This window comes from Eucyclogobius newberryi, unplaced genomic scaffold, assembly GCF_026437365.1.
Source record: "Eucyclogobius newberryi isolate DKJ021-1_F unplaced genomic scaffold, fEucNew1.0.hap1 SCAF_20, whole genome shotgun sequence".
Lineage (NCBI taxonomy): Eukaryota > Metazoa > Chordata > Actinopteri > Gobiiformes > Gobiidae > Eucyclogobius > Eucyclogobius newberryi.
Window position 1 is genome coordinate 8,142,774 of NW_027315835.1, and position 14,199 is coordinate 8,156,972.

The following is a 14,199-nucleotide window of genomic DNA, read 5'->3' on the forward strand; positions in this document are numbered from 1 at the left end:
TCTCCCCTCCTCTTCCTCTCTCTCTCTCCAGAGCGATGTCGGTCTGGGACACGTGTCTGCAGATCACCGTGGCCTGTACGCTGGCGGGCGCCTGGTTGGGAGCGTTCCCCATCCCTCTGGACTGGGACAGGCCTTGGCAGGTGAGATCGCCGCACTAAAGTCATACAATGGACTAAGCTACTCCCAATTATAGACAACCATATTTCTATACAATGTATTTCTAGTTTGTGAGGATCAGAGGTGGACAATATTTCAAAATTTGGATAATATTGTGAACGTTGTTTTGAAGATATGCAAATTTGGAAATTCAAATGTATCGTTTATAGTGTTAAAAATGTAAAAAAAATAATCTAAATTGATATTTCTGCTGCACTTTTGGGATTATTTTTATTTTTTTTAAAGATTCTTTTGCCCATAAGCTTTATTAACAGGAAAGTAGTGTGAAATGGGGGTGAGAGGGGAGGACATGCAGTAACTACCCTTGACCACCGGGAGCACAATTTATGGGATTCATTTGACAGACATTTCACATTTGTCTGATAATTAAACCTCAAATAACACGTTTAAAGACATGTTTTAACACATTTCGGTCGGATTTACATAATATCCACTCACAATTGTCACTCACAATTATATTACCCTGCCCTAATGAAGATAATTACATATAAACGTACGGATTTTGAAACAACAATACAATTTTACAACAATAAATGCGTTTTTCCTTTGTGTTTAGGTGTGGCCTGTGTCCTGTAGTTTTGGCGCCACGTTGGGGTTTCTGAGCGGACTTCTCGCTGCTCCGGCCTGGATCTACCACCACCGCAAACACCTCACGTACAAATGCAAATGACGGAAAGATTTTAAGTCTTTTTTTTTTTTACTAATTTATTGGGACTCTTCTTCTCCTGGGAAAAGGACACACTGTATGTAATTCATAATGAGATCACACAGGACTTGATTTGTTTGTTAAACTGGGTGAAAATGTTCTGAAAACTTTAATAAAATGTTTCTTTCTTAAGTATTTTTTGTCCTTTTCGTCACCGAATGTCTTCACTTCTCTCTCTGGCCTGTAGGTGGTGCAGTTGTATCACTGCACAAAGCACGTCAAATCTCATTGGTCTGAAAACCACCATCTTTGTGAAGTTATTGATAATTTATCAGCAAATTTAGAAGGAAAAGTGTCGTATTACTTTTATTCTAATTATATTAAATGCTTCGACTTTCTACTCTTAACCCTCATTCCTTATTTTTTACAATATTTATCTAATTCATATTATTTTAAAGTGGAGGTGGGAGGTATAATATATATATATACCGGTAATATTGCTGCAAAATTAGAATTTCGAGTGAATTGTTTATGATTTAAACTACAAAAAATGACAGAAATGTGTTTAAAGTGACATTTATTCACTTTTGTAGTTGATTTTATGGCTCGTTTAGGTTTTGTGCTTGATTTGAGCCTCAAGCAAGACATTTACGACATATAGTTGAACATTGTCTGAATATTGCTCCAAAAAATATACTTTCACATTATTTTTTTGTCAATATCGCCCACTATCTTCCAACTGACACGTTCCAGAATGACTCATTTTACTCTCTGTTTTGGAATATTTGTCTTAACAAGCTGCGTTTCTACTGCTTCCTTTTCCCTTGATGATCATTGATGATCATTGATGATCATTGATGCTCACATCTCCTGTTCTCCCATCAGAGCCACGACGGGGACGATGAATACAAAATACAGACAGAAAAACACTCAGATAATGGTTTATTGAATATTTGGGCGCTCAGACGCTTAAAGGAAGATGCAGGCAGTGTGTTATAGATCTGTACGTGGAAATATCTGCTTCTTTGGGGCCAAAATAATAAGGATGTTCTGCAGCTCAGATGGATGTACTTCTCTAGCAATAAAAGCGCCTGTAATTAAATATATGACTATGGAACATTACGGGCAAAGTATTCTAATAACACAGAACTCCAGACGCCAGAAATCTGAAAAATGTGGGCAAGATGTCGCCGTAAACGTGCTAAAAAAGGAAACTCGGTTATTTCAGCAGGTTTAACACGATAAGAAAACATATATTTACTTTTTAGTCTGGTTAAATAATGTAGTGGAGCAGAAAGAACAAATTCCTGCTCACGAGTAAAAGTGAAAATGATCCACTGCAGTCTGAGGAGTATCATTTGTGCAGATGAAATAGCAAAACGAATGACAAAACTCCAATATTGCTGCTTATTTGCCTGAAATTGTGTAATCATATTCATCATGTGGAAAGGCCTGGAAAGTCTCATGCAAAGGAAGCATCAAGGAAACTAAACCATCATAAAATATCTGCATGAGACATAGAAGATATTATATAAGTTACAAAACCAGGACAAAACCAGGACAAAACCAAGACAAAACCAAGACAAAACCAAGACAAAACCAAGACAAAACCAAGACAAAACCAAGACAAAACCAAGACAAAACCAAGACAAAACCAAGACAAAACCAAGACAAAACCAGGACAAAATCAAGTCCAAACCAAGACCAAACCAAGACCAAACCAAGACCAAACCAAGACCAAACCAAGACCAAACCAAGACCAAACCAAGACCAAACCAAGACCAAACCAAGACCAAACCAGGACAAAACCAAGACCAAACCAGGACAAAACCAAGACCAAACCAAGACCAAACCAGGACCAAACCAAGACCAAAAACCAGGACCAAACCAAGACCAAAAACCAGGACCAAACCAAGACCAAACCAGGACCAAACCAGGACAAAACCAGGACCAGACCAGGACCAGACCTGGACTAAACCAGGACCAAACCAGGACTAAACCAGGACCAAACCAGGACAAAACCAGGACCAGACCAGGACCAGACCTGGACTAAACCAGGACCAAACCAGGACAAAACCAGGACCAGACCAGGACCAGACCAGGACCAAACCAAGACCAAACAAAGACCAAACCAGGACCAACCAGGACCAACCAGGACCAAACCAAGACCAAACCAGGACCAAACCAGGACCAAACCAGGACAAAACCAGGACAAAACCAAGACCAAACCAGGACCAAATCAAGACCAAACCAAGACCAAACAAAGACCAAACCAGGACCAACCAGGACCAACCAGGACCAAACCAAGACCAAACCAGGACCAAACCAGGACCAAACCAAGACCAAACCAGGACCAAACCAGGACCAAACCAGGACAAAACCAAGTCCAAACCAAGACCAAACCAGGACCAAATCAAGACCAAACCAAGACCAAACCAGGACAAAACCAAGACCAACCCAAGACCAAACCAAGACCAAACCAAGACCAAACCAAGACCAAACCAAGACCAAACCAGGACAAAACCAAGACCAAACCAAGACCAAATCAAGACCAAACCAAGACCAAACCAAGACCAAACCAGGACAAAACCAAGACCAAACCAAGACCAAACCAGGACCAAACCAGGACCAAACCAAGACCAAAAACCAAGACCAAACCAGGACCAAACCAAGACCAAAAACCAGGACCAAACCAGGACCAAACCAAGACCAAACCAGGACCAAACCAAGACCAAACCAGGACCAAACCAGGACAAAACCAGGACCAGACCAGGACCAGACCTGGACTAAACCAGGACCAAACCAGGACTAAACCAGGACCAAACCAGGACAAAACCAGGACCAGACCAGGACCAGACCAGGACCAGACCTGGACTAAACCAGGACCAAACCAGGACAAAACCAGGACCAGACCAGGACCAGACCAGGACCAAACCAGGACCAAACCAGGACCAAACCAGGACCAAACCAAGACCAAACCAAGACCAAACCAGGACCAACCAGGACCAAACCAAGACCAAACCAAGACCAAACCAAGACCAAACCAGGACCAAACCAGGACAAAACCAGGACCAGACCAGGACCAGACCTGGACTAAACCAGGACCAAACCAGGACAAAACCAGGACCAGACCAGGACCAAACCAGGACCAAACCAGGACCAAACCAGGACCAAACCAAGACCAAACCAGGACCAAACCACAGGACCAAATCAGGACCAAACCAAGACCAAACCAAGACCAAACCAAGACCAAACCAGGACCAAAACCAGGACCAAACCAGGACCAAACCAAACCAGGACCAAGACATGTAAGATACGTTATGAGTTATTGCAGTACCATACAGCGCCACCAGGGGAATAGTGAGCGCGCCTTTCACAGCTCAGAGTCAGAGGTGTGAGCTGGACCGGCACAAAGCACCACAGCTCTGTCCTTTTCACCTCCATAAAGCTCATAAAATACAGTTACATCAGGGTCAGCGGCAAAGAGGACAAGAACGTGTCCCGAAGCGACAGGTAATTCAGTTTTATGTCGATGTCCAGGCATCGGTTCACGGGCGACAAGGTTCAAACCCCAGGACGAAGGTTTAAAGCAGAAGTGAAGCAGGTCTGATCCAAAAATACATCTGAAGACGACTTAACGGATCAAAGCAGAGGAATTCTAAGCTGTCCAAGAAAACTAAACCAGGATAAATCTGGTCTAAACTCAGACTAAGCAGTGCCAAGTCTAAACATTCACACACCAGTGAAAAACTAAAGCTAAAACTGGACTGAACCGGGACTAAATGAGTTCTAGAACAGGACCAAACCAGGACAAATGGGAATGAACACTAAGAAGATCAAAACGAGACGGATAAAAAAGTCTAACCATGACGTACTAAATCGGCACGACAGATAAACCAGGTCTAAACTAAAGTCAGGTCCAAGATGTAAACTAGGATTATGCCACAACTAGCACTAATCACAAAACAATTAGGCATAGACCAGGACTAAAGGGACTTAACCGGGTCCAAACCAGGACTAAAATAACTCTAAATCTATTAAGAACATGAATATAACTATTGCAATTGAGGCAAATGTAAACAAGCTTGTGTACTCAAAATTGGGACTAAACACTGACTGGACTAAACCAGGACTTAAGGACTAAAATTACCTCAAACCAGGACCAAACCAGGACTAAACCAGGACCAAACCACAGGACCAAACCAGGACCAAACCTGGACAAAACCACAGGACCAAACCAGGACCAAACAAAGACCAAACCAGGACCAAACCAGGACCAAACCAGGACCAAACCAGGACCAAACCAGGACCAAACCAGGACCAAACCAGGACAAGCGTAAACACATCCTAAATCAAATCAGAACCAGAAATAAGTCGGGTTTTGTCAGATTAAAATGGCGTGGAGTTGGAACATAACTGTGTGATAAACTAGATGATTAGATCTTGTGCAGAGCCTCACAGGGACCGTCCCCTGCTGTGCCCTCCATTACCACAATGTCACCGCCCGCTGCCTGTTCAGACCTGCAGAGCCCCGCCCGGACCCTCAGAGGCTTCACATCTAATGCATTTATCTCACCTTTTTTCATCACATTTTTATATATAAAATGCACGTCTTCTGTACAAATCAAGTCGGCTGCTTCTATAACAGATGGTCGACTCTAGTGGGAGCGACCGATCGATTTGTTTTTATTCTATTTGAACTCCAAGGGTTCTAAACGTGTCTGTGTGGGACCCCCAAGATGACGCCGCTGCAAAAAGACACTCATTTATTGTTGGTTGTTATTTGATCTCGATTCACAAAAGCACACTCTGTTTATTTTAAACGCTCTGTCATATTTTAAACTCTCCTCACGCCTCCTCGCTCAGTGCCTCACGACTGGTGTGGGAGCAGGGGCCAAGTTCACATAAGGCAACAGGCTGGAACTGCTTTAAGGGGCCCCCAGTCTGATGCCCTTCCCAACCATCAGTGGCACAAACCCCCAGAGACACTTGCTCTTTTCCTGATTCCTAAACATCAGACATCTCCCTCCAGAAAAGTACAGTTTATATGTTAATTATTATTATTTTATTTTTATAATTTTTAAAAATATATATGTTTGCTTTTTAGAGAGACAATCAATGACAATAGCAACATAAAAAATATACAGAAAAAAAGGGAAGACAGAAATAAAAAAATAAAATAAATAAAATAAAATAAAGTAAATAAAGTAAATAAAATAAAATAAATAAATAAAATAAATAAAATAAATAAAATAAATAAAATAAATAAAATAAATAAAATAAATAAAATAAATACAATACAATACAATACAATACAATACAATACAATACAATACAATACATTACAATAAATAAAAAGTAAAATACATTATAAATACAATGAATAAAATAAGTAAATAAATAGAATACAATTAAATAAATTAATTTCATTATTATTATTATTTTTCAATATGTAAATTCTAAATAGTGTTGGTCCTTAGAGACTTTACTTGACAATTAAGATAAGATAAGATAAGATAAGATATTCCTTTATTGTCCCACATGGGGAAATTTCATTGGTGCAACGCAGGTAGATACAGAGGTAGATACAGAAGAACAGATCACTTATAGGAAGTCTGAAAAACACTTTCAGTAGAAGATCTCCTATAAATAAAATTAACAGTGTGGAATGGGGTTGACGAAAAGGCAAAGACATTCAGCAAATTGTTGGTGCTGGGAATAAAACTCACGACACTGAGGCCGAAACCGAATCTTGTAATTGGGCTGCAACAAAAACCCTCAGGGCATAACAAACAACATAAATCTATGAAAAAACAAAACCATAATATTTGCCCACAGTGTCATCCTTGTTCCTGACTATCATTGCGAGATAGGGCCAGTGCCTTGGCAGAGGTCTATGCTCCATATCTTTCCACACATCACCTCTGCTTTGTTGTTGTGGCGGGTTTTCACACTGTATTTTGCTTTGGACAAATCTTAATCCTTGTTTTTCTTGAGACATTTTCCCCGTCACACAAAAAGGCGCTGCACAAATGGCTGCGCTCGTTCAATTTGGAGGACTTTATTTATTCATTATGTTCCCGGGCCGTGGCTGAGGCATATTGTACACAAATATGATTTATCTCGGGCCTTGTACCAGTGTTTGATGTCGATCCCTAATAATATATCACTGTTTTGAGACAATTGTCAGGACGTTTATGAAAGTAAATGTAGGAAATGTAAAGGCAAAATCATAGAATGGCGAGTTAATATGGTCCTGATTTAAAAGTGAACAATGTAACGTTTCTGATGGGGGAATTGCGTCCTGTTTGTTGCCATGGAGATGTTATTGCTTTGCCTGGAATGTTCCGCAGTACTGTATGTAGTACTGTGTGTGTATATATGTCACGAAAGTCAATATTTTCACTCTATCGTTACATTTATTCGAGTTGTACATCATTAACAAATGAGTTAAAATCACTTAAATAGAAAATATTAATCTGGTATAGTATCGTTTTGACATGTTCAGACTGATTTACCCGTTTCAGGATGTTTCTAACTGGTTTTCAACACATTTATTTTCTCATTTCAAGCTACTTTATCTTCAATCCACTGAAATATTGTACGTCACATGCCAAAAAAGCTCCAAAAGGCAAGATATTGTAGAAAAGGTTTCAATAGTCATATGGATAATGCTATCGACTTCCATGCGACTTGCTGCGTGTTCGTTTCAGTTTCTACATCATCCCTAAAACATGACATAATCCCTTTGCTGTTAGCGTGAAATGGAAATCCACCGTGAAGCAAGCGACTTCCGTTAGCAGGTGGTTTTGTCACCTCTGCGTGTGAGGCACGTGGAGCTGAGGATCTAATTTAAACAGAGGTGGAAAGTAATTACAAACACGAACTGAACTGTACATCTTTAAACATGAAGTTATAATGTAATCCTGTATAACTCTGGCCATGTAGGAGTTCCTCAGTACAGTACACGTCCTGTTTTACTGCACGTTTCTGTTTTACTTAACTTAATGCCTGCTCTGATTGGCCAAAGCTCAGAGAAGATGCAGATTGTGGTTGAAAACAGCTTCATTCAGCTTTAAATTTGGTAAAACAGATGGAAAGGCTGCAAAAATCGCACTAAAAAACAAACTACTTTTTATTTTTCATGTGTACTTTGGCATGTAACAGTACAGAGTTCCAATACTTTTTTGCAGTTTGCACCTACAGAAAGTTACATTCTGTGCCTTTTAAAAAACATACAACAGATAATGCTTTTCCACAAAACACGGCTGTTATTTAAAAGTTATTTGTAATTAATCTACGGTTCGGTGATAATGAATGAGATGATGGATAGCGGTCTAGGTGAATGTGTTTGTCGCTAAGGGCTACATCATGTGGCGTTCAGCTGCGTATTTTAGGTGGTAAGGCATTTTATTCACCAACGAGATGTTATTTCAGTTACACAACGGCCATAAGGTTAACAACAACCACAACCACGTCAACAACAACCACAACCACGTCAACCACAACCACGTCAACAACAACCACAACCACGTCAACCACAACCACGTCAACAACAACCACAACCACGTCAACCACAACCACGTCAACCACAACCACGTCAACAACAACCACGTCAACCACGTCAACCACGTCAACCACAACCACGTCAACCACAACCACGTCAACAACAACCACAACCACGTCAACCACAACCACGTCAACCACAACCACGTCAACAACAACCACGTCAACCACGTCAACCACGTCAACCACAACCACGTCAACCACAACCACGTCAACAACAACCACAACCACGTCAACCACAACCACGTCAACAACAACCACGTCAACAACAACCACGTCAACCACAACCACGTCAACAACAACCACAACCACGTCAACCACAACCACGTCAACCACAACCACGTCAACAACAACCACAACCACGTCAACCACAACCACGTCAACCACAACCACGTCAACAACAACCACGTCAACCACGTCAACCACGTCAACCACAACCACGTCAACCACAACCACGTCAACAACAACCACAACCACGTCAACCACAACCACGTCAACAACAACCACGTCAACAACAACCACGTCAACCACAACCACGTCAACCACAACCACGTCAACAACAACCACGTCAACCACGTCAACCACGTCAACCACAACCACGTCAACCACAACCACGTCAACAACAACCACAACCACGTCAACCACAACCACGTCAACCACAACCACGTCAACAACAACCACGTCAACCACGTCAACCACGTCAACCACAACCACGTCAACCACAACCCAACCACGTCAACCACAACCACGTCAACCACAACCACGTCAACCACAACCACGTCAACCACAACCACGTCAACCACAACCCAACCACGTCAACCACAACCCAACCACGTCAACCACAACCACGTCAACCACAACCCAACCACGTCAACCACAACCACGTCAACCACAACCACGTCAACCACAACCACGTCAACCACAACCACGTCAACCACAACCCAACCACGTCAACCACAACCACGTCAACCACAACCCAACCACGTCAACCACAACCACGTCAACCACAACCCAACCACGTCAACCACAACCACGTCAACCACAACCACGTCAACCACAACCACGTCAACCACAACCACGTCAACCACAACCACGTCAACCACAACCACGTCGACAACAACCACGTCAACCACGTCAACCACAACCACGTCAACCACAACCACGTCAACCACAACCACGTCAACCACAACCACGTCAACCACAACCACGTCAACCACAACGACGTCAACCACAACCACGCCAACCACAACCACGTCAACCACAACTAGAAAACAAATACATCTCAATATTTAAAGTGCCTATGACAGGTTTTTACGATTTTCTAATTGTGACTTTATTTGGTGTATTTGTACCTGTTGTACATATAAGTTATAGTTTTACACCAATCGAGCAGGTATTTGTGGAGAAAAAATTGAAAAATCTGTAGAAAATGACAGGAAGTGACATCACACTCGGTATAATCATTCGAGTTTACGCATAATTTACACAAAGAAACACATTTTTGACTCTCTAAACATTAATTCAACAATATAAAGTTGCTCTCATATGTTTTTTTTTGTCGAATAAAAAAAACGGTGACATTAGATGAGTTTTTGCTGGGTAATTTCCTAGTGTGATGTCATCAATTTCAAACAGGAAGTGAAATTACAAACCTAAAAAATGTGCTTTTCTGTGATAACATTTTTATATTTTTGGGCAAAATTAAAAACACATTTATCTTAACTGCATTTTAGTTCAATGAGTCGTCCGACCTGTAGGGGGCGCTTTAACTGTGCGTAAACAACCTGGTGTTTGACTGTATCTTTCAAAGGTTCCAACATCACGAGAAGCCTGTTTGTAAATGCTTTTGTTGCCTCTCCATTAAAGCATAATTGATGGTGTTTTCAGTTCACAACAGACAACGAGGAACATTAGCATCTTTTGTGAGCTGCGCTAATATAAAACGCACTGATGTCTTTGTGTCAACACGGAAACTGATTATGGTGCTTTGTAAATAATCACAAATGCAAATTATTAAGTTACTTGGATCATTGTTGATGGATTATACGGTTGAATCTTGTGCGGGGCGAGATCAAAAGGACTAAACCAGCCTCAAACCGACGGACGCAAGTCAAAAACTAGGACAAATGTTACAAAACGGACGAAACCGGGTCAAAACTATTTAAAATAATTGGGCAGCAGAAGCCTGAAAGTCAGCACTTCCCATGCTCCAACCGGCTGCAACTATAGCACACTGTTGTTATGAATAAATAAATACTGAATATGTAATATGTAAAGTCATATGAGAGCGACTTTATTTTGTTGAATTATTGTTCAGAGTCAAAAATGTATTTTATTTGTGTAAATTATGAATATATATATATATATATATATATATATATATATAGATACAGATTTTTCAAAGTTTTTCTCCACAAATACCTGCTCAATTGGTGTAAAACTATAACTTATATGTACAACAGGTACAAATACACCAAATAAAGTCAAATCAAATCAAATCAAATCAAATCAATTTATTTTTGTAAGGCCCAAAATCACAACAACAGTTGCCTCTGAGGGCCACAGGGAGAAATGAATCAACAATGTCTGTGGTGGCGAGGGACGATGTCCCAGGGTCCTCTGTCCTTAGACTCTCCTTCTCGGCCAGGAAAAACTACAAAAAAACCTCTTTGGGAAAAAGTCACAATTAGAAAATTGTAAAAACCTGTCATAGGCACTTTAAAAAAAAAAAATGCATGTATTTCATCAATATACATTCAAACCACTAAAATGACACCATAATATACAACGTTCTTGCTCCCAGTTGTTCCTTCACGTCCTATAAGTTATAACAAATGCCAAGTTTCTCCTCTGCAGATTTCCTGTGCTGAAAAGTTGGGCCTCAGTATAATTATAACACTATTTTATTTCCGGCCGACTCAAAGGATTAAAGTGTGGGCGTTTCCAATGGTCTGAACTCGTCTGAAAAGCAATTGTTCTCTCTTGAAACGTTCTTCCCTCCGAGGAAATTCTCCGCAGCCGCCACAAGGAAACGGACACATACAGTATGACTCTGAATTATTAATAAGATGAATTATATGTTGTCGTGGGAAACGGGCAGTGGAAATGCAGTTTGCCAATATTTATATGAAACAGTCAAATCAGAATAGCGTTGTGGTGTTTTGAAGGCGCCGATGAAACCTTTCTGGTGAGGAGAATGTTCCACAGTAAAGCATTAAGCACGTCTACCTCGCACTCGCGCAGTTACAGCCATTATTGTATTGCTTAAAAACACCTGCAAAAGTCATCTCCGTGAAAAGAGCAGGCGGAAACGTTACACAGTTGTTGTTGTTGTTGTTGTTGTTGTTATTGTTGTTGTCGTTGCCATCACGACGCTTAGGGCCTATTTTTCCTGAAACGGCTGGAAAAAGACGAGCCCCATTTCAAACTGAACGAGTTCCTGAACCTTTGGAGAACAACCACTCGGCTGGAGCCTTTGTGAAGCTGAGACTCTGTAGTGTTGGACTCTGATGTGTGTTTTACTCTAATTATAAGTAAAAAACAGCTCTGCACAGAGGAAATCAGATTTTAAACTCTTTGTTAAATAGATGAATGAGTAAAGTTGTTTTTTGGAGGGACGGTTTGATGGTTTTGAAGGTAAATTCACTATAGATGAGTTTTAGGGACTTACGCGAAATGTTCATTTTTCATTTCATTTTTAGGTTATTTTCCCTTCTGGGTTTGGAGGACAAACTGACCCTGATGCTTCCCAGAATGATTGATTTGACCAGAAATAAATGGGTTACAGCCTTTCAAGGATAGCATATCAAGCAGCTTGAGAGTTCACTTTTATAAGGACGAAATAGAAGGGCAATAGTCGGGCAAATGTACAAACAAACTGAAAAACACACGACAAAGACAACAACACAACTATTGACTCAACTGATCAAATGTTGACAATGTAAGAAATATGTGCAGTGATATGTACAGATGTATGACGATATGACTGCTGGGATGATATATGTGTATATGTGTAGTAATAATAATATAATACATGTTTACTCTGTTCTAATGCGTACAGCTGCACACATATGTTGTCTTTTCATATTATCTTGTTTTTATTGCTACTGTTTTTTACTGTTTTGTATTTGTAATCTCACAATAAACGGGGAGATACATCAAGAAAAGTTGCACAGTGCAATATTAAGTACAATAACTTTACTGCTGTAGTACATAGGTGGAAGAAGTACTCCAAACATGTACAAAAGGAGGTACACAAAAAATGATATTCTGTGCTGATGAAGGACAAAGCTAGTGAACCGTGACCATGCTTAAATATAATATAATAATAACATAATTTGGCAAATGTACAAAAGCAGTGAAAAAGGTCAAAGGCACCTGGTGATGAAGTAAAAGTACTTTATTTATTAAATGGGACGAGTTTCAATACTAACACAGCAATTTGGCCAAGAAAATAAATAAATACATTAAATACATTAAACTTAAAATTGTTATCATCCACGTAAAAGCAGTACATTAATTAAAAAAAATAAAAAAAAATACCATGTCTGCTTCACTACTACTACGACTACTGCAAATGCTACTGCTAATGTCAGACTCTACAGGGCTCTATGTTGTTTTGTGAAATATGTAATTAGTAAAATACACTCTCTAAAGCAGAATTTAGAGCAGCTCATGCCGTGCGCTCTCAGATGCAAGATTGTTTTTTGGTGCTCACAGTCTTTTAATCTTGTATTTTTAGCTCGGTCTACAAATTGTTATTCCGAGCACACGAGCGACTCGGAAACACGGTGGTGGTTTTTCTGAGAGTTGACGTCAATCTCGATTCTGAAGTCTTAGCAGGAGACCTGACCCAGATCCGTCACCGCGGAGCGTCGGGGCAAACAAAATGGGTTAATCCATGTTTAGAATATGTTTACACGCAGTAATATGGGCAAAACTGTGCGATTTTGGCCTCATATTGTATCCTAAATATTACCCAATTAGAGTGAGTTGAGCAGGAATATTAGTGGTGAAGGTTTGGCACGTGGCAATTAAAATGTTCGTTACTTTGGACTAAGTTCAGGTCAAATTGCGAAGGAGTCCCGTCCGAAAATAAAGGTCCGAAAATAAACTCAAGCCAGAGGTCAGTGGTCAGTGATAAATAACTAGGCGTGTTCAGGATGACCAAGATCCCCATTGGTTGGCGCCAGGCTGCTGGGGTTCTTTCTACGCCAGGCATGTCCAAACTACGGCCCGGGGGCCAAATACGGCCCTCAGACAATTTTTTGTTGGCCCTCTGGCTTCCTGCTAAGTTGGTCTAAACAACAAAATGTAGCATTTTGATGTTATATAGACCTAATATTAATGTTCCAAGTCTTACTAAAGGTGTGGAGGCATCAAAACTGTGTCGAATACAACATTTCATTCGACTGGTTTGACATAGTCGGTTTGTTTGTGGCCCTCTGCTCCGAAAAAGTTTCAAAACACGGCCCCCGGTGAAAAAAGTTTGGACACCCCTGTTCTACGCCCTCATTGGACACTTCGGACGAGGCGCAGCTCAACTCAAACACGTCGATAACTTTACTGTCGCTGTTTAGTTTGACCCGTTCTCCGGTGTGGTCATGTGATGGAGTCGACCAGTGCAGCGCAGAGGAACCCTGGAATCTTCACATTTGAGCCAAGATGGAGGATTTACGAATGTGTCATGTTTTTATTTACGGGTGAAAGTGGAGTGCCCGGAAGACACCCAGAAAGACGCACACCCGACACACCCCGAAACAACCCATCGTCCTTTAAGATGACGGGGTTCTATCTGAGTCCTGAGAGGT

The 14,199-nt window shown here is 40.7% G+C and overlaps 1 protein-coding gene across 1 annotated transcript in view; it reads left to right on the forward strand.

The window, feature by feature from the left end:
* Positions 1 to 914, forward strand: part of pigf (phosphatidylinositol glycan anchor biosynthesis, class F) — a 3,245-nt gene extending 2,331 nt beyond the window's left edge. Inside the window, exons 4-5 of the mRNA XM_072456758.1 lie at positions 32 to 140; positions 734 to 914. Of these exons, the coding sequence (XP_072312859.1) occupies positions 32 to 140; positions 734 to 847 (223 nt within the window). The 3' untranslated portion in view covers positions 848 to 914. The remainder of the gene's footprint in view (positions 1 to 31; positions 141 to 733) is intronic.
* The last annotated feature ends 13,285 nt before the right edge of the window (positions 915 to 14,199 follow it).